Genomic DNA, 20,677 nt, shown 5'->3' on the forward strand with positions numbered 1-20,677 from the left:
CAATAATTTTTCAACTCGACAAGCAGAACAAAATTGTAAACTTCAGATTTTCGTCTATAAAAGGTACGCTCCCACGTAGTGAAAACACATGAAAATGTAAGACATCACACTGCAAAAAATATCTGTAGCGCAAATGAAGAACAAAGGTTTGAGGTCGGCAGCTGGTAAATTCGTGCCGCTGATGACCGGGCCAATTTTACCCTTCACCAGAAGTTAAATGTGCGGCTGCCCCCATACCTTCTTAGCATCCTCTATGGACATCACTTTGAGGTGTGCAGTAAATATGTTCTGTGAAAATGAATCGGACCCTGGAGTGTGGACTCCTTACCCTTCCCACAGGCTAATATCATTGACAAAGGCCATGAGGTGATCACTTTTGGCAACTTTTGCCGTCCATGTGATTAGGGTGAACATTCAAGACTTACACAGTGCATGGCATCAAGTATCGGGTGCAAACCCTACATTCAGTAGTAAACAATTCATTTTCTGGACCACAATGGCAATGACGTTGGAAATTGACAAACTGCATTAACGTAAACCTCATTGGACACAGGACTGTAGAAGATGCACACAACTGGTTAAACTGGTGCGTTCCAAGAGCGTCTCATCGTCTTGTGGGCGTCTACATGCTTTCCATGGTATCACGCCCCTGTGGGTGTGATACCATGGATTTACACCAGTGACGTGACCGTCGCTACTTCAGAATCTTGCGTGCGTGCGCTTACTGTTCTCGCCGCCTTCTCATCCTGGTGTTTGGTGTCGGCTTCTGACGCGCACTGCGCATGCTCACTAGACGCCAGCGGCACTGTTCATGTGCAGTGCACGTCAGAAGCCGAGAAGCAAGCATCAGGATGAGAAGGCGACGAGAATGGTAAGCACACACGCGAGATTCTGAAGCTGCAGAACTGGCGTCGCTGATGTAAATCCATGGTATCACGCCCACAGGGACGTGATACCATGGAAAGCATGTAGACGCCCACAGGACGATGAGACGCCCATGTGGCTATAGACCTATGCTATTTACATAGCAAATATGGAAGTAATAAAATAAGTTTTATTACACAATATAACAACACAGGGATAGGTAGGAAGGGGTTAATAGCTCACACAGGCTCCTGCTTGTAGGTCAAAACGCTTTTTTGACCTGACAGGTTCCCTTTAAATGTCCTTTCCAGTTGGTCAGGTTCAGTGCATAGCCCCCTCAAACTTTGATGCGTGACATTTACTCGTTTACCTCTTTCTGGACATCTTGGACCTCCTCATCCTTCAATTTAAATGTAATTTGTTGACTCACACACTAATCTGGGGGTGAAAGGCCAAAAGGTATGATCAGGTCCTGATAAATGGAGCAAACCATGGAAATTAGGAGAAAGGTGCTACCAATGTGGTGTCTGTAAGCCACGACGCACGTTTCTGCACCTGTCCTAATATTAAAGGGGTTATCCGGCTTCTTTGACATTTTTTTTTTTATTTCCATATTGGGCTACGTTGGGGCAGGTAAGTAGATAGAGACCACTTACCTGCCCTGCTGTCAGCCCCTCTCCCCCGGCTCAGAGCGGTCATGTGACCGCTCCTGCCGTGATGTTGCTGCTTCCGGTCATTTCATGTCAACATGGGCAGGGCCATGTTGACATGCAAATGTGGAACAGCATGTCGCCTCCCTGCTGGGCGGGTACAGTGCGATGAGCCCCGCCCCCTTCCCTGCACCCTCCCACACATTCCTCCGCACCTCTCCAGTAACCTCCCCCTGCACTGCTGTGGGGTCCGTGACCTGGGGGCGGGGCCTGGCGGCAGCTGCCGTGATGTCAGCGCCAGCACCAGGCCCCCTGCTCAGGATCACACATTCAAATGTACCGGCATCACAGATCACAGATGCCGGTACATTTGAAAGTGCTGATGAGAAGCAGCGCAGCGCTGCTTCTCATCGCTGTCCCTCCCGCTGTCTGTGCTCTCTTCAGCACAGCGGTGACGTCACTACTGTGCTGATATGGCCAGAGCACAGACAGCGCGCGAACGTGCAGGAGCGGCGGGGACCGAGGACGGGTGAGTATGTACTCCACATGTGTTCCCGATGGGGATGGGGGGGGGGTTGCAGAGCCATATGTGTGCAGTGCCATATGTGTGCGTGTACGGTGCAGAGCCATGTGTGTGCGTGTGCAGAGCTATGTGTGCGGTGCAGAGCCATATGTGTGCGTGTGCGGTGCAGAGCCATATGTGTGCGGTGCAGAGCCATATGTGTGCGTGTGCGGTGCAGAGCCATATGTGTGCGGTGCAGAGCCATATGTGTGCGGTGCAGAGCCATATGTGTGCGAGTGCGGTACAGAGCCATATGTGTGCGAGTGCGGTACAGAGCCATGTGTGTGTCGTGCAGAGCCATACGTGTGCGAGTGCGGTACAGAGCCATATGTGTGCGGTACAGAGCTATAGGTGTGCGGTGCAGAGCATACGTGTGCGGTGCAGAGCCATATGTGTGCGTGTGCGGTACAGAGCCATATGTGTGCGGTGCAGAGCATACGTGTGCGGTGCAGAGCATACGTGTGCGGTGCAGAGCCATATGTGTGCGTGTGCGGTGCAGAGCCCGATGTGGGGCTGTTATTTGCAATGCTGTAGTGATACCAGGTCAGGTGCTGGGGAAGAATACTGACAGGGAATGTGTGTGCAGAGGGTGAGGCTGGACACTGAGGCCGGGCGGTGACAGCTCTGACTGAGGTTCAGCACAGGAAGTGGTCATGTTTGCTGGATCTGAATGTAAACCAGAGCTGCAGAGAATAAAGGGATAATTCAAGAAAAACAAAAAGTTAGAAAACAAAAAATAACAATGTAGGTGTGATTTATATGACAATACAGCACAGAAACTCAAAAATTTTTGTTAAGCTAATGTCGGACAACTCCTTTAAGAATAGGCAGCGTGTGCGAGACCAACAGATATCTGCCGAGTGGCCGATGAACCCCACGTTAATAGCCCTTTTACCATCTGATGCAGAAATGAGAGCCACAGGAAAACTTGATAAACTTAGAATGATTTGAAGAGGCCAATCTCCAAGCATATTCCATTTTTTTGGACATGGGATATATCCTGGATATTGATGCGTGAGTGAGGTACATGATTGACAGAAAGTAATGAGCTTTCCATAAAAAAAAACAAAAATCGATGACTGTCGGAGGCAGGGCCGGCGTCAGCACCCGGCATACCCGGGCAAATGCCGGGGCCCTGGAGAGCCGGGGGGGCCCACTCGGCCTCGTCAGCTCTGGTGCACCTTGGCCGGGGCCCACTCTCCTTAGTTCTGCGGTCCCCGGGCCGAGTTCCGGGGACCGCAGTCCTCGGCAGGAATCTGCGGCGCCGTCTCTTTAAGGCGCGCAGACTTCCTGGTTTGAACTTCATCTGTGGGCGGAGCTACAGAAAGGCATCCTGCTCAGTCCCACAGATGAGAGTTGCAGTGCCAGCCAGCGACCCCCAGCACAGCGTGTCCCTCCGGCGCTGTGTGGGCCCCCTCTCCACCGTGACCTGAGCGGTATGTGCCCTCCCCAACCCCGATTTATGCCCCCCCCCGGAGCCGCGCGTGTCTGTCTCTGTCTGTATGTAGCAGAGCTAGGTGTGTATGTATATAGCAGAGCTAGGTGTGTATGTATATAGCAGAGCTAGGTGTGTATGTATATAGCAGAGCTAGGTGTGTATGTATATAGCAGAGCTAGGTGTGTATGTATATAGCAGAGCTAGGTGTGTATGTATATAGCAGAGCTAGGTGTGTATGTATATAGCAGAGCTAGGTGTGTATGTATATAGCAGAGCTAGGTGTGTATGTATATAGCAGAGCTAGGTGTGTATGTATATAGCAGAGCTAGGTGTGTATGTATGTAGCAGAGCTAGGTGTGTATGTATGTAGCAGAGCTAGGTGTGTATGTATATAGCAGAGCTAGGTGTGTATGTATATAGCAGAGCTATGTGTGTATGTATATAGCAGAGCTATGTGTGTATGTATATAGCAGAGCTATGTGTGTATGTATATAGCAGAGCTATGTGTGTATGTATATAGCAGAGCTATGTGTGTATGTAGCAGAGCTATGTGTGTATGTATGTAGCAGAGCTAGGTGTGTATGTATATAGCAGAGCTAGGTGTGTATGTATGTAGCAGAGCTAGGTGTGTATGTATATAGCAGAGCTAGGTGTGTATGTATATAGCAGAGCTAGGTGTGTATGTATATAGCAGAGCTATGTGTGTATGTATATAGCAGTGCTATGTGTGTATGTATATAGCAGTGCTATGTGTGTATGTATATAGCAGAGCTATGTGTGTATGTATATAGCAGAGCTATGTGTGCATGTATATAGCAGAGCTATGTGTGCATGTATATAGCAGAGCTATGTGTGCATGTATATAGCAGAGCTATGTGTGCATGTATATAGCAGAGCTAGGTGTGCATGTATATAGCAGAGCTAGGTGTGCATGTATATAGCAGAGCTAGGTGTGCATGTATATAGCAGAGCTAGGTGTGCATGTATATAGCAGAGCTATGTGTGCATGTATATAGCAGAGCTATGTGTGCATGTATATAGCAGAGCTAGGTGTGCATGTATATAGCAGAGCTAGGTGTGTATGTATATAGCAGAGCTAGGTGTGTATGTATATAGCAGAGCTAGGTGTGTATGTATATAGCAGAGCTAGGTGTGTATGTATATAGCAGAGCTAGGTGTGTATGTATATAGCAGAGCTAGGTGTGTATGTATATAGCAGAGCTAGGTGTGTATGTATATAGCAGAGCTAGGTGTGTATGTATATAGCAGAGCTAGGTGTGTATGTATATAGCAGAGCTATGTGTGTATGTATATAGCAGAGCTATGTGTGTATGTATATAGCAGTGCTATGTGTGTATGTATATAGCAGAGCTAGGTGTGTATGTATATAGCAGAGCTAGGTGTGTATGTATATAGCAGAGCTAGGTGTGTATGTATATAGCAGAGCTAGGTGTGTATGTATATAGCAGAGCTAGGTGTGTATGTATATAGCAGAGCTAGGTGTGTATGTATATAGCAGAGCTAGGTGTGTATGTATATAGCAGAGCTAGGTGTGTATGTATATAGCAGAGCTATGTGTGTATGTATATAGCAGAGCTATGTGTGTATGTATATAGCAGAGCTAGGTGTGTATGTATATAGCAGAGCTAGGTGTGTATGTATATAGCAGAGCTAGGTGTGTATGTATATAGCAGAGCTAGGTGTGTATGTATATAGCAGAGCTAGGTGTGTATGTATATAGCAGAGCTAGGTGTGTATGTATATAGCAGAGCTAGGTGTGTATGTATATAGCAGAGCTAGGTGTGTATGTATATAGCAGAGCTAGGTGTGTATGTATATAGCAGAGCTAGGTGTGTATGTATATAGCAGAGCTATGTGTGTATGTATATAGCAGAGCTAGGTGTGTATGTATATAGCAGAGCTAGGTGTGTATGTATATAGCAGAGCTAGGTGTGTATGTATATAGCAGAGCTAGGTGTGTATGTATATAGCAGAGCTAGGTGTGTATGTATATAGCAGAGCTATGTGTGTATGTACATAGCAGAGCTATGTGTGTATGTATATAGCAGAGCTATGTGTGTATGTATATAGCAGAGCTATGTGTGCATGTATATAGCAGAGCTATGTGTATGTATATAGCAGAGCTATGTGTGCATGTATATAGCAGAGCTATGTGTGTATGTATATAGCAGAGCTAGGTGTGTATGTATATAGCAGAGCTAGGTGTGTATGTATATAGCAGAGCTAGGTGTGTATGTATATAGCAGAGCTAGGTGTGTATGTATATAGCAGAGCTATGTGTGTATGTACATAGCAGAGCTATGTGTGTATGTATATAGCAGAGCTATGTGTGTATGTATATAGCAGAGCTATGTGTGCATGTATATAGCAGAGCTATGTGTATGTATATAGCAGAGCTATGTGTGTATGTATATAGCAGAGCTGTGTGTATGTATATAGCAGAGCTATGTGTGCATGTATATAGCAGAGCTATGTGTGTATGTATATAGCAGAGCTAGGTGTGTATGTATATAGCAGAGCTATGTGTGTATGTATATAGCAGAGCTATGTGTATGTATATAGCAGAGTTATGTGTGTATGTATATAGCAGAGCTATGTGTGTATGTATATAGCAGAGCTAGGTGTGTATGTATATAGCAGAGCTATGTGTGTATGTATATAGCAGAGCTATGTGTGTATGTATATAGCAGCGCTGTGTGTATGTATATAGCAGAGCTATGTGTGCATGTATATAGCAGAGCTATGTGTGTATGTATATAGCAGAGCTATGTGTGCATGTATATAGCAGAGCTATGTGTGCATGTATATAGCAGAGCTATGTGTGCATGTATATAGCAGAGCTATGTGTGTATGTATGTAGCAGAGCTATGTGTGTATGTATATAGCAGAGCTATGTGTGTATGTATATAGCAGAGCTATGTGTGTATGTAGCAGAGCTATGTGTGTATGTATGTAGCAGAGCTAGGTGTGTATGTATATAGCAGAGCTAGGTGTGTATGTATGTAGCAGAGCTAGATGTGTATGTATATAGCAGAGCTAGGTGTGTATGTATATAGCAGAGCTAGGTGTGTATGTATATAGCAGAGCTATGTGTGCATGTATATAGCAGAGCTATGTGTGCATGTATATAGCAGAGCTATGTGTGCATGTATATAGCAGAGCTATGTGTGTATGTATGTAGCAGAGCTATGTGTGTATGTATATAGCAGAGCTATGTGTGTATGTATATAGCAGAGCTATGTGTGTATGTATATAGCAGAGCTAGATGTGTATGTATATAGCAGAGCTAGGTGTGTATGTATATAGCAGAGCTAGGTGTGTATGTACATAGCAGAGCTATGTGTGTATGTATATAGCAGAGCTATGTGTGTATGTATATAGCAGAGCTATGTGTGTATGTAGCAGAGCTAGGTGTGTATGTAGCAGAGCTATGTGTGTATGTAGCAGAGCTATGTGTGTATGTAGCAGAGCTATGTGTGTATGTATATAGCAGAGCTATGTGTGTATGTATATAGCAGAGCTATGTGTGTATGTAGCAGAGCTAGGTGTGTATGTAGCAGAGCTATGTGTGTATGTATATAGCAGAGCTATGTGTGTATGTAGCAGAGCTAGGTGTGTATGTAGCAGAGCTATGTGTGTATGTAGCAGAGCTAGGTGTGTATGTATATAGCAGAGCTATGTGTGTATGTATATAGCAGAGCTATGTGTGTATGTATGTGGCAGAGCTATGTGTGTATGTATATAGCAGAGCTATGTGTGTATGTATGTGGCAGAGCTATGTGTGTATTTATGTGGCAGAGCTATGTGTGTATGTATGTAGCAGCGCTGTGTCTGTATGTATGTATCCAGCAGAGCTGTGTGTGTTTGTCTGTATGCATGTATAATGTGTATCTATGTATGTCAGTGTATATGACTGTATAGATGTGTCAGTTCTATATGTATTTTTGTGAGTTTGTCGTTAAATATGTATATGTATGTGTACGTATGTGTGTCTGCGTGTGGATGGGGCCCACTGGGACTCTTCCGCCCGGGGCCCACAAAAACCTGGAGCCGGCCCTGGTCGGAGGTTTACAACCTATTGATCTGCAGCCGCTCGCTTGTCCTGACAGCACCAGTCACCTGCTGTAAAATAATATGACGCTGGGAAAATCTTGAAAATCCCAATAAATACATTCAAGTGTTACCAAAAATACGGGAAAAAAAAACAAAAACGTGCATGCCCGAAAAATGTGAAATGACCAGGCCTAGGGTAAAGCATGTAGATATTGCTGCAGTCAGTCTGGCTTAGGAGGACGGATTTGGTGACATTCAAGTAGGGACGGGACACAATCCATCATGCTCAGTGTTAGAGGTGCTGTGGCCCATTCAATAGTTCTAGGTATTTAAAGAGTGAATGGAAGCTTTTAATCTTGAGTAGAAACGAGCAGTGGTACATGGACGACTGGGATAGATTATCATACGTACGGTCTGTACAGTTGCACTCATTCAGGCAGGCGTATTGTACCCAGTTTATATTTTGAATGTAAACCTCGAGACCCCCCATGAATATAATGAACCAAGCTTACAGCTCTATGGAGCTTTATGGTTTTACAAAATCAGTATAGCCTTAAAGCAAAACAGCCAGAACAATCCACCCCCTGCAAACTTTTTCTACAGTCATAAAACAATGTCATCTACACCTTTACTTATACAATCTGTTGCTCCTGACTTTGACAAAAATAGATATAATATTGCTGTTTTAATGACTATGCAAATGAGGCTTTGGCTGCTTTCACACATCAGTTTTTTGCCATCAGGTACGATCCGGCGAAAAAAACGGATCAGTTGCATCAGTTTTTTCCATCAGTTCCTTCAGATTTTTTGACGGATCCGTTGTGATACTGAGCATGCTCATTTCAAAAAACCGTCTTCGGTTGCCGTATCCGTTTTTTTGCCGCATTACGCCGGATCCGGCATCCATATGCTTCCATTATAAAACACTCTGTACTGCACCGGATCCGGCGCGATACGGTTTTTCGCCGGACACAAAAAACGTGCCCCTCAGCGTTCCATCCGGCCGCTGAACAAGCAAATTTTGCCGGATCCGGCGAAAGCTGGATGGAACGCAAGGCCATCCTGCACAATGCGGCGCTAATAGAAGTCTATGGGGGAAAAACTGATCCGGCTGCAACAGACGCCGGATCCGTTTTTTCAGATTTCGCCGGATTGTGCCTGATGACAAAAAACTGACGTGTGAAAGCACGCTTAAGTGCTCTTGAAGTGTCAAAGCACTTCCTGAAGCCTCTGCCTCCCTGGCTACCTAACCCACCTTTCTCAGCTTGACTGACAGCTTTTTTTACTGAGTAGTCAAAGCAGCAAGCTGTCAGTCAAGCAGATTTAAGTGCAGAAGGGAAGAGAATAGCGCTGAGGAGGCAAACAGTTTGGTGGGTTGGATCATGCTGACCGATTCCCTTTAAAGAGGACCAACCACCAGGATTTTCCTTTATAAACTAAAGCCAGTGCTATACTGGCGCTATCATGCTGATTCTATACATACCTTTAGTTGTGAGATCGGATGTATACTTTCTGAAATACAGGCAAGTAAAGTTTGTGAAATGCACTTTTATTTGATTACTAACAGCTACAGGATATCTAATAGGTCGGTCAGATTTTGCTAGTTATTCCCGTCCTTGTCTGCCTGCCTGTCCTTCCTGCCTCCCCTTGTAATAACAGACAGGGGGAGGAAGGACAGGCAGCAGACAGGGGCAGAAATAACTGGCAAAACCCGACCCACCTAATAAATATTCTGTAGCTGCTATCAATCAACAGTGCATTTCACAAACTTGACTTGCCTGTATTTCAGAAACGATACATCCGATCTCACAAGTAAAGGTATGTATAGAATCAGCATGATAGTGCCAGTATAGCACTGGCTTTAGTTTATATAGGAAAATCCTGGTGGTTGGTCCCCTTTAAATATCCTGAATGCTGTGTGCAATCTGTTAATCACAGGTACAATATGCTATACCCATATACACACACCCTGTAAATATTCTATATTTTCTCTAGGAGGCTGAAGGGTCAGTTTAAGATTGTCCAGAACTCAATACTATTTGGGTGTGGGGGGGGGGGGGGTTTGGGGGCATCAGAAATTATAAAAGTATAGTTTGGATAGAATTTGGGCACCATGGCCTGGTTTAATTTGACCTCCAAATAAGCAGCAACCTAAAGTTCAGCATGACGACTTGCAGGATCCCAGTCCAGGGCCCTGGAAACCTCCAACTACCTGCAACATAATGGACATCGCCGCAAACAACTAACCAGAAGAGGCGTATGGGATGTTGCAGATAGTAGGAGTTAGTCCATGGCTACCGGATCAGTGAAGGCCACATGATCAGGATACTGCAGATCAGATCATTTTGCTCAACTTTACAGGGAACCATTTACATTCATGTTTCATCTCCAGCCTTTTGGCTAATAGCTGTAATGAAGGAGAGACAAAAAAAATCCCTGTGATGTGTGTGTAACAGCTCCAAATCAATCCCACACCTTTTACTCGTAGATCCAGCTCTCAGCATGGTCCTGCCAACAGACAATCTCGTCTGGTCTGAACCAGAGAGAAATCTCACGCTGGGCGCTCTCTTTGGAGTCGCTGCCGTGGATCACATTCCTGAACAAAAAGAAGGGAATTTTGTTACTTACCGTAAATTCCTTTTCTTCTAGCTCTTATTGGGAGACCCAGACAATTGGGTGTATAGCACTGCCTCCGGAGGCCACACAAAGCAATTACACTAAAAAGTGTAAGGCCCCTCCCCTTCTGGCTATACACCCCCAGTGGGATCACTGGCTCACCAGTTTTAGTGCAAAAGCAAGAAGGAGGAAAGCCAATAACTGGTTTAAACAAATCCTCTCCGAGTAACATCGGAGAACTGAAAACCGTTCAACATGAACAACATGTGTACCCGCAAACAAACCAACAATCCCGAAGGACAACAGGGCGGGTGCTGGGTCTCCCAATAAGAGCTAGAAGAAAAGGAATTTACGGTAAGTAACAAAATTCCCTTCTTCTTCGGCGCTCTATTGGGAGACCCAGACGATTGGGACGTCCAAAAGCTGTCCCTGGGTGGGTAAAGAAATACCTCATGTTAGAGCTGCAAGACAGCCCTCCCCTACGGGGAGGCAACTGCCGCCTGCAGGACTCTTCTACCTAGGCTGGCGTCCGCCGAAGCATAGGTATGCACCTGATAATGTTTGGTGAAAGTGTGCAGGCTCGACCAGGTAGCTGCCTGGCACACCTGTTGAGCCGTAGCCTGGTGTCGTAATGCCCAGGATGCACCCACGGCTCTGGTAGAATGGGCCTTCAGCCCTGATGGAACCGGAAGCCCAGCAGAACGGTAGGCTTCAAGAATTGGTTCTTTGATCCATCGAGCCAGGGTAGCCTTAGAAGCCTGCGACCCTTTGCGCTTACCAGCGACAAGGACAAAGAGTGCATCCGAACGGCGCAAGGGCGCCGTGCGGGAAATGTAGATTCTGAGTGCTCTCACCAGATCTAACAAATGTAAATCCTTCTCATACCGATGAACTGCATGAGGACAAAACGAAGGCAAAGAGATATCCTGATTAAGATGAAAAGAGGATACCACCTTCGGGAGAAACTCCTGAATAGGGCGCAGCACAACCTTGTCCTGGTGGAAGACCAGGAAGGGAGCCTTGGATGATAGTGCTGCCAGCTCAGACACTCTCCGAAGAGACGTGACCGCTACCAGAAAAGCCACTTTCTGTGATAGTCTAGAAAGTGAAACCTCCTTCAGAGGCTCGAAGGGCGGCTTCTGGAGGGCAACTAGTACCCTGTTCAGATCCCATGGATCTAACGGCCGCTTGTACGGGGGTACGATATGGCAAACCCCCTGTAGGAACGTGCGCACCTTAGGAAGGCGTGCCAAACGCCTCTGAAAAAAGACGGATAGCGCCGAGACCTGACCTTTAAGGGAGCCGAGCGACAAACCTTTTTCTAACCCAGATTGCAGGAAAGAAAGAAAGGTAGGCAATGCAAATGGCCAGGGAGACACTCCCTGAGCAGAGCACCAGGATAAAAATATCCTCCACGTTCTGTGGTAGATCTTAGCGGACGTGGGCTTCCTAGCCTGTCTCATGGTGGCAACGACCCCTTGGGACAATCCTGAAGACGTTAGGATCCAGGACTCAATGGCCACACAGTCAGGTTCAGGGCCGCAGAATTCCGATGGAAAAACGGCCCTTGGGACAGTAAGTCTGGTCGGTCTGGTAGTGCCCACGGTTGGCCGACCGTGAGCTGCCAAAGATCCGGATACCACGCCCTCCTCGGCCAGTCTGGGGCGACAAGTATGACGCGGCTGCAATCGGATCTGATCTTGCGTAGCACTCTGGGCAAGAGTGCCAGAGGTGGAAACACATAAGGGAGCCGGAACTGCGACCAATCTTGCACTAGGGCGTCTGCCGCCAGCGCCCTTTGATCGCGAGACCGTGCCATGAAGGTTGGGACCTTGTTGTTGTGCCGAGACGCCATTAGGTCGACGTCCGGCACCCCCCAGCGGCGACAGATTTCCTGAAACACGTCTGGGTGAAGGGACCATTCCCCTGCGTCCATGCCCTGGCGACTGAGGAAGTCTGCTTCCCAGTTTTCTACGCCGGGGATGTGAACTGCGGATATGGTGGAGGCTGTGGCTTCCACCCACATCAGAATCCGCCGGACTTCCTGGAAGGCTTGCCGACTGCGTGTCCCCCCTTGGTGGTTGATGTATGCCACCGCTGTGGAGTTGTCCGACTGAATTCGGATCTGCCTTCCTTCCAGCCACTGCTGGAAGGCTAGAAGGGCAAGATACACTGCTCTGATTTCCAGAACATTGATCTGAAGGGTGGACTCCTGCTGAGACCACGTACCCTGAGCCCTGTGGTGGAGAAAGACTGCTCCCCACCCTGACAGACTCGCGTCTGTCGTGACCACCGCCCAAGACGGTGGTAGGAAGGGTCTTCCCTGTGATAATGAGGTGGGAAGAAGCCACCACTGCAGAGAGTCTTTGGCCGTCTGGGAAAGGGAGACTTTCCTGTCCAGGGATGTTGACTTCCCGTCCCATTGGCGGAGAATGTCCCATTGAAGTGGACGCAGATGAAACTGCGCAAACGGAACCGCCTCTATTGCCGCCACCATCTTCCCGAGGAAGTGCATGAGGCGTCTTAAGGAGTGCGGCTGACCTTGAAGGAGAGCCTGCACCCCAGTCTGTAGAGACCTCTGCTTGTCCAGCGGAAGCTTCACTATCGCTGAGAGAGTATGAAACTCCATGCCAAGATACGTCAGTGATTGGGTCGGTGACAGATTTGACTTTGGGAAGTTGATGATCCACCCGAACGCCTGGAGAGTCTCCAGTGCAACATTCAGGCTGAGTTGGCATGCCTCTTGAGAGGGTGCCTTGACCAGTAGATCGTCCAAGTAAGGGATCACAGAGTGTCCGTGAGAGTGCAAGACTGCTACCACTGCCGCCATGATCTTGGTGAACACCCGAGGGGCTGTCGCCAGACCAAATGGCAGAGCTACGAACTGAAGATGGTCGTCTCCTATCACGAAGCGTAGAAAGCATTGGTGCTCTGTAGCAATCGGTACGTGGAGATAAGCATCTTTGATGTCTATTGATGCTAGGAAATCTCCTTGAGACATTGAGGCAATGACTGAGCGGAGGGATTCCATCCGGAACCGCCTGGCGTTCACATGCTTGTTGAGCAGTTTTAGGTCCAGAACAGGACGGAAGGAGCCGTCCTTTTGTGGAACCACAAAGAGATTGGAGTAAAATCCTCGCCCCCGTTCCTGAGGGGGGACAGGGATCACGACTCCTTCTGCTCTTAGAGAGTCCACCGCCGGCAGCAGGGCATCTGCTCGGTTGGGGTGTGGGGAGGTTCTGAAGAACCGAAGTGGAGGCCGAGAACTGAACTCGATTCTGTACCCGCGAGACAGAGTGTCTGTTACCCACCGGTCTTTGACCTGTGACAGCCAAATGTCGCAAAAGCGGGAGAGCCTGCCACCGACCGAGGATGCGGAGGGAGGAGGCCGAAAGTCATGAGGTAGCCGCTTTGGAAGCGGTTCCTCCATTTGCTTTCCTGGGGCGTGAGTGAGCCCGCCAGGAATCTGAGCTCCCTTGTTCTTTCTGAGTCCTTTTGGACGAGGAGAATTGGGCCTTGCCCGAGCCTCGAAAGGACCGAAACCTCGACTGCCACTTTTTCTGTTGAGGTTTACTTGCTCTGGGCTGTGGTAAGGAAGAGTCCTTACCCTTGGACTGTTTTATGATTTCAGCCAATGGCTCACCAAACAGTCTGTCTCTAGATAATGGCAAGCTGGTTAAGCATTTTTTGGAACCAGCATCTGCTTTCCAGTCCTTTAACCACAAGGCTCTGCGCAAAACCACAGAATTGGCGGACGCCATAGCGGTACGGCTCGTAGATTCTAGGACAGCATTGATAGCATAGGTCGCAAACGCAGACATTTGCGAAGTTAGGGACGCCACCTGCGGCACTGCTGGATGTATGAAAGCATCCACCTGTGCTAAACCAGCTGAAATAGCTTGGAGTGCCCACACGGCCGCGAATGCTGGAGCAAACGACGCGCCGATAGATTCATAGACAGATTTCAACCAAAGGTCCATCTGTCTGTCGTTGGCATCTTTAAGTGAAGCGCCATCCTCTACTGCGACTATGGATCTAGCCGCAAGCTTGGAAATTGGGGGATCCACCTTTGGACACTGGGTCCAGCGTTTGGCCACCTCAGAGGGAAAAGGATAACGGGTGTCCTTAGAACGTTTAGAGAAACGCTTGTCTGGATGAGCGTCGTGTTTCTGGATCGATTCTCTGAAGTCAGAGTGGTCCAAAAAAGCACTTAATTTACGCTTGGGATATAGGAAATGGAACTTCTCCTGCTGTGCAGCTGCCTCCTCTGCAGAAGGGGCTGGGGGAGAAATATCCAACAGTCTATTAATTGCCGATATAAGGTCATTAACCATGGCGTCACCATCAGGGGCATCCAGATTGAGAGGGGCCTCAGGATTAGAATCCTGATCACCGTCCTCAGTCTCATCACAGAGAGACTCTTGTCGCTGAGACCCTGAGCAGTGTGATGACGTGGAGGGTCTTTCCCAGCGAGCTCGCTTAGGCTGCCTGGGACTGTCATCTGAGTCAGAGACTTCAGCCTGTGATGCTTGTGACCCCCCTGAAGTACGGATTAGTTCCAACTGAGGGGGACCGGAGAGCATAGACACAGCAGTGTCCATGGTCTGAGCAACTGGCCTGGACTGCAAGGTCTCCAGGATTTTTGCCATAGTCACAGACATTTTATCAGCAAAAACTGCAAAGTCTGTCCCCGTCACCGGGGCAGGGTTCACAGGCGTCTCTGCCTGGGCCACTACCACCATAGGCTCTGGCTGACGAAGTGCCACTGGGACTGAACATTGCACACAATGAGAGTCGTTGGAGCCTGCTGGTAGATTAGCCCCACATGCAGTACAAACAGTGTACACAGCCTGTGCCTTGGCACCCTTGCGTTTTGCGGATGACATGTTGCTGCCTCCTCAGAGCAGTACAGGGTGTCCAGCCAAGAAGCGACCTTACAGTGCAACTATATATATATATATGGTACCAAGAAAAAAGTACACCAATATAACACTGAGGCACTAGTGGGGCCAGCACTAAAGTGCAGCTTACCGCCCGCTTAGGAGCGGGTGTGTGGTCGCCGAAATCCCTTTAGTCTGGGTCTCCCAGAGCCTGCTGCCTTTCCCCAGCCAGACTGCATGTGTAATGGCTGCCGGCGTCCTTGTGGAGAGGGGGGGCGGGCCCTGGGCGTATACAGACGAAAAGCGGGAAGCCTGCTTCCCACTGTGCCTAGTGAGAGGGCTGGAGCATGTAAATAAAGCTCCAGCCCTCGGCGCTGCCCATTGAGCAGCGTCTCTCCCCTACCCTGATTGACAGGGTGGGGGCGGGAACGAAGCGGCGCTAGGCCGCAGAAGCCGGGGGCTAAAGTTAGAAGCGCCGCCGCCGTAAAAGCGCGGTCGGCGCAAAGTCCCCGGCGCACCACAAGTCGCAGCTGCGCCGCCGCTCCAGTAGCGGTCGGCGCAGTAGTTCCCAACATGTAACGTCACTCAGCAAAGCTGCAGTGACCTAACCCCAGCGCACAGCGCTACTGTCCCCGGCGCACTATAACGCTCAGCAAGCCTTGAGAGTGTCCGTGCCTGCCGGGGACACAGAGTACCTGAAAGTTGCAGGGCCTTGTCCCTGAACGGCACTCCCGCTCCAAATCCAGCTGGTTCTCTGGGTCTGTGGATGGAGCCCGGCCCCAGGGCTTGGGGGCCGGCAAGATCCCACTTCCACAGAGCCCTCCAGGGGATGTGGAAGGAAAACAGCATGTGGGCTCCAGCCTCTGTACCAGCAATAGGTACCTCAACCTTACAAGCACCACCGCGGGTGAGAAGGGAGCATGCTGGGGGCCCCATATGGGCCCTCTTTTCTTCCATCCGATATAGCCAGCAGCTACTGCTGACTACAAACAGTGGAGCTATGCGTGGATGTCTGACCTCCTTCGCACAAAGCAGAAAACTGGTGAGCCAGTGATCCCACTGGGGGTGTATAGCCAGAAGGGGAGGGGCCTTACACTTTTTAGTGTAATTGCTTTGTGTGGCCTCCGGAGGCAGTGCTATACACCCAATCGTCTGGGTCTCCCAATAGAGCGCCGAAGAAAAAAGAAAAACTGAAATCAAGTACTGGTAATGCCACAATGTCAATCATAAAGTAAACCCCATCAACAGGGAAGTCACTGGTAATGAGCGAGCACTGCTGTGCCCAGGTGCTTGGTACTCATAACTAGTGGTGAGCGGGCACTACCATGCTCAGGTGCTTGGTACTCGTGACTAGTGATGAGTGGGTACTACCATGCTCGGGTGCTCGATACTCGTAACTAGCGATGAGCGGGCACTACCATACACGGGTGCTTGGTACTTGTGACTAGTGGTGAGCGGTCACTACCATGCTCGGGTGCTTGGTACTTGTGACTAGTGGTGAGCGGGCACTACCATGCTCGGGTGCTTGGTACACGTGACTAGCGATGAGCGGGCACTACCATACACGGGTGCTTGGTACTTGTGACTAGTGGTGAGCGGGCACTACCATGCTCGGGTGCTTGGTACACGTGACTAGCGATGAGCGGGCACTACCATACACGGGTGCTTGGTACTTGTGACTAGTGGTGAGCGGGCACTACCATGCTCGGGTGCTTGGTACACGTGACTAGTGGTGAGCGGGCACTACCATGCTAAGGTGCTTGGTACTCGTGACTAGTGATGAGCGAGCACTACCATGCTTGGGTGCTCAGTACTCGTAACTAGTGATGAGCGAGCACTACCATGCTCAGGTGCTCAGTACTCGTAACTAGTGATGAGCGGGCACTACCATGCTCAGGTGCTCAGTACTCGTAACTAGTGATGAGCGGGCACTACCATGCTCAGGTGCTCAGTACTCGTAACTAGTGATGAGCGGGCACTACCATGCTGAGTACTCGTAACTAGTGATGAGTGGGCACTACCATGCTCAGTACTTGTAACTAGTGATGAGCGGGCACTACCATGCTCGGGTGCTCAGTACTCGTAACTAGTGATGAGCGGGCACTACCATGCTCGGGTGCTCAGTACTCGTAACTAGTGATGAGCGGGCACTACCATGCTCGGGTGCTCAGTACTCGTAATTAGTGATGAGCGGGCACTACCATGCTCTGTACTCGTAACTAGTGATGAGCGGGCACTACCATGCTCGGGTGCTCAGTACTCGTAACTAGTGATGAGCGGGCACTACCATGCTCGGGTGCTCAGTACTCGTAACTAGTGATGAGCGGGCACTACCATGCTCGGGTGCTCAGTACTCGTAATTAGTGATGAGCGGGCACTACCATGCTCTGTACTCGTAACTAGTGATGAGCGGGCACTACCATGCTCGGATGCTCAGTACTCGTAACTAGTACTCGGGTGCTTGACACTTGGATGGTGCGACTCATGTACTGAATATAATTGATTTCAGTAGGAAACTCAAGCATTTTTCTAGATCTTCTGCGCACTTGAGCATGGTAGTGCTCGCTCATCACCTTGTCACTTGTATGGGGCAGACAGCGCAGGTAGAATGTGCAGCCTCGAACTGAAATGCACTTCATAGAGGAATGTGTGATCCACCACACTACGCTGGGGGGGACGCCCTATGATCACCCCACCCATAAGTGTTAGGAAGTGATAGCAGAGGTGTTTGTGTTGTAGAAGTGGATTAGTCCGGTGTGCATGCAAACCATTCAGCCCATTCATGTGCATTTCACCTGCTGACATCCACACAGAAATCTCCACGAATAGTGCCTGGTAAGGAGTCGGCGGGGTTGGTCTCGCCAAGCATAATGCGGGCCGTCTTCACCACGTCCAGGCCCTGCCAGACCTGCGGAGATCAATGTGCACATTATAATCAGTTCTGCTGTTACTGTTTTCTAATCAGCAGTCACAGAAGGTTTTGTATTCGGTGCCGGCACTCACCATGGCTACCACAGGTCCGGAGCCCATATACTTCACCAGGCGACTGTAGAATGGACGGTTCCGCAGAGCAACGTAGTGGTCCTTTAAGAGGGTTTCGGAAGCCTGTGACAAGACAAGTCAGTCTGAGAAATATACGACTGGCATGGGCTCTGGTGGCCGTGGTTCTTTAGCACTGGGTTCACAAGCACTAATGACATATTAATCTGGGGTAGAGAAGCCAAACCGCTGACACCCCCAATGCATCAATCCCCCCAATGTATGTGTGATCTAGTAGCAATTGATTGAATTTTTGAAGGCTGCAAATTCAAAAAAGGTTCTCCTTTCGTGTCACCCACCTGCATTAATTTCATTGCGACCAGCCGGAAGCCCTTCCTCTCGAAGCGCCTGATGATGTCGCCGACCAGGCGCCGCTGACACCCATCCGGTTTTATTGCTAAGAAGGTGCGTTCATTAATCCCCGTCCAGGCTGTAGAGCAATACAAAATGTAAATGGGATATCTGATCCTGGCGCTCTAAAGGAATGCGGCCACAAAAGTGTCTCCATACACTGACAGCAATCAGAGATCGAATAAACTGTGAAGTGCACGAGTCGCCCATAGCAAGGTCCTGATTGGCTGCAACAGGTAACTGTTCCACATTTACAGCTGAGCCCCATCTACCGCTGCCCCCTTCCCCAACTACCACAGGTCCACCCACCATCTACCGCTGCCCCCTTCCCCAACTACCACAGGTCCACCCACCATCTACCGCTGCCCCCTTCCCCAACTACCACAGGTCCACCCACCATCTACCACTGCCCCCTTCCCCAACTACCACAGGTCCACCCACCATCTACCACTGCCCCCTTCCCCAACTACCACAGGTCCACCCACCATCTACCACTGCCCCCTTCCCCAACTACCACAGGTCCACCCACCATCTACCGCTGCCCCCTTCCCCAACTACCACAGGTCCACCCACCATCTACCGCTGCCCCCCCATCTACCACTGGTCCACCCACCATCTACCGCTGCCCCCCCATCTACCACTGGTCCACCCACCATCTACCGCTGCCCCCCCATCTACCACTGGTCCACCCACCATCTACCGCTGCCCCCCCATCTACCACTGGTCCACCCACCATCTACCGCTGCCCCCTTCCCCAACTACCACAGGTCCACCCACCATCTACCGCTGCCCCCCATCTACCACTGGTCCACCCACCATCTACCGCTGCCCCCTTCCCCAACTACCACAGGTCCACCCACCATCTACCGCTGCCCCCCCATCTACCACTGGTCCACCCACCATCTACCACTGCCCCCTTCCCCAACTACCACAGGTCCACCCACCATCTACCGCTGCCCCCTTCCCCAACTACCACAGGTCCACCCACCATCTACCGCTGCCCCCTTCCCCAACTACCACAGGTCCACCCACCATCTACCGCTGCCCCCTTCCCCAACTACCACAGGTCCACCCACCATCTACCGCTGCCCCCCATCTACCACTGGTCCACCCACCATCTACCGCTGCCCCCTTCCCCAACTACCACAGGTCCACCCACCATCTACCGCTGCCCCCCCATCTACCACTGGTCCACCCACCATCTACCACTGCCCCCTTCCCCAACTACCACAGGTCCACCCACCATCTACCGCTGCCCCCCCATCTACCACTGGTCCACCCACCATCTACCACTGCCCCCTTCCCCAACTACCACAGGTCCACCCACCATCTACCGCTGCCCCCTTCCCCAACTACCACTGGTCCACCCACCATCTACCGCTGCCCCCTTCCCCAACTACCACTGGTCCACCCACCACCTACCGCTGCCCCCCATCTACCACAGGTCCACCCACCATCTACCGCTGCCCCCCATCTACCACTGGTCCACCCACCATCTACCGCTGCCCCCCCATCTACCGCCGGTCCACCCATCATCTACCGCTGTCCCCCTCATCTACCGCTGTCCCCCTCATCTACCCACGATCCCATTCACTCTTCAAACCCGATCTGTGCCCACTAAGTACCAGCCGTTCCCATGACAGGAAACCCAACCTACATCACTAATATACACTCCTGTGTGCCCCAGTCTCCTATAATGGATGTATCATGTACAATGCATGTAGAACCACAACTCCCAACATGTCCCTGCACGCTGGGATTAGTAGTCCCACACTGCACTGCACTGCACTCCACAGGACTGTACAAGCACAATGCGGGCCTCCTCCATGTGCACGCAGCATTCTCGGCCACACAGCCTCTTACCGGAGGGAAAAATGTGAGCAAAGACGGTGAGCACCAGGCAGATCATGGCGAGAGAGCAGAACAGAGAGACGGGGCCGCGCACGTCACCGAGGCCGGCACTATCGAGGGCACGCACGTCACCGAGCCCGGCACTAGCGGGGGCGCGCCCGCAACAGTTGAATGGAGATGAAGAAACTGTACGGACAGCGCAGTGTGTGGAGAGCCAGTGCAGGACCTTTGGGAGGTTTCCCCAGGCAACCAATGAGATCACATCTTCCATGTAAAAACTAGAATGGAAGAAATGAAAGCTGGATTCTGATTGGTTGCGTGGGCGTGGGGAGGTGGAGTCTCCAATGTAATT

At 50.1% G+C, this 20,677-nt stretch overlaps 1 protein-coding gene across 3 annotated transcripts in view; it reads right to left on the reverse strand.

Annotated features, from left to right (window-relative positions):
• NME3 (NME/NM23 nucleoside diphosphate kinase 3) overlaps positions 1 to 20,424 on the reverse strand; it is a 34,964-nt gene extending 14,540 nt beyond the window's left edge. The window contains exons 1-6 of one of the 3 annotated variants that reach the window (XM_075318268.1): positions 20,338 to 20,424; positions 18,423 to 18,553; positions 18,088 to 18,189; positions 17,880 to 17,992; positions 10,064 to 10,184; positions 6,401 to 7,657 (exon numbers count right to left, since the gene is read on the reverse strand). In XM_075318268.1, coding sequence (XP_075174383.1) covers positions 10,067 to 10,184; positions 17,880 to 17,992; positions 18,088 to 18,189; positions 18,423 to 18,553; positions 20,338 to 20,383 — 510 coding nt within the window. In that variant the 5' untranslated portion in view covers positions 20,384 to 20,424 and the 3' untranslated portion in view covers positions 6,401 to 7,657; positions 10,064 to 10,066. Of the gene's footprint in view, positions 1 to 6,400; positions 7,658 to 9,457; positions 10,185 to 17,879; positions 17,993 to 18,087; positions 18,190 to 18,422; positions 18,554 to 20,337 lie in introns of those variants that run through there. The other 2 variants (XM_075318267.1, XM_075318266.1) reach the window with 2 other exon arrangements.
• Between the last annotated feature and the right edge of the window lie 253 nt (positions 20,425 to 20,677).

The sequence above is a fragment of the Anomaloglossus baeobatrachus genome, chromosome 7 (assembly GCF_048569485.1).
Source record: "Anomaloglossus baeobatrachus isolate aAnoBae1 chromosome 7, aAnoBae1.hap1, whole genome shotgun sequence".
Lineage (NCBI taxonomy): Eukaryota > Metazoa > Chordata > Amphibia > Anura > Aromobatidae > Anomaloglossus > Anomaloglossus baeobatrachus.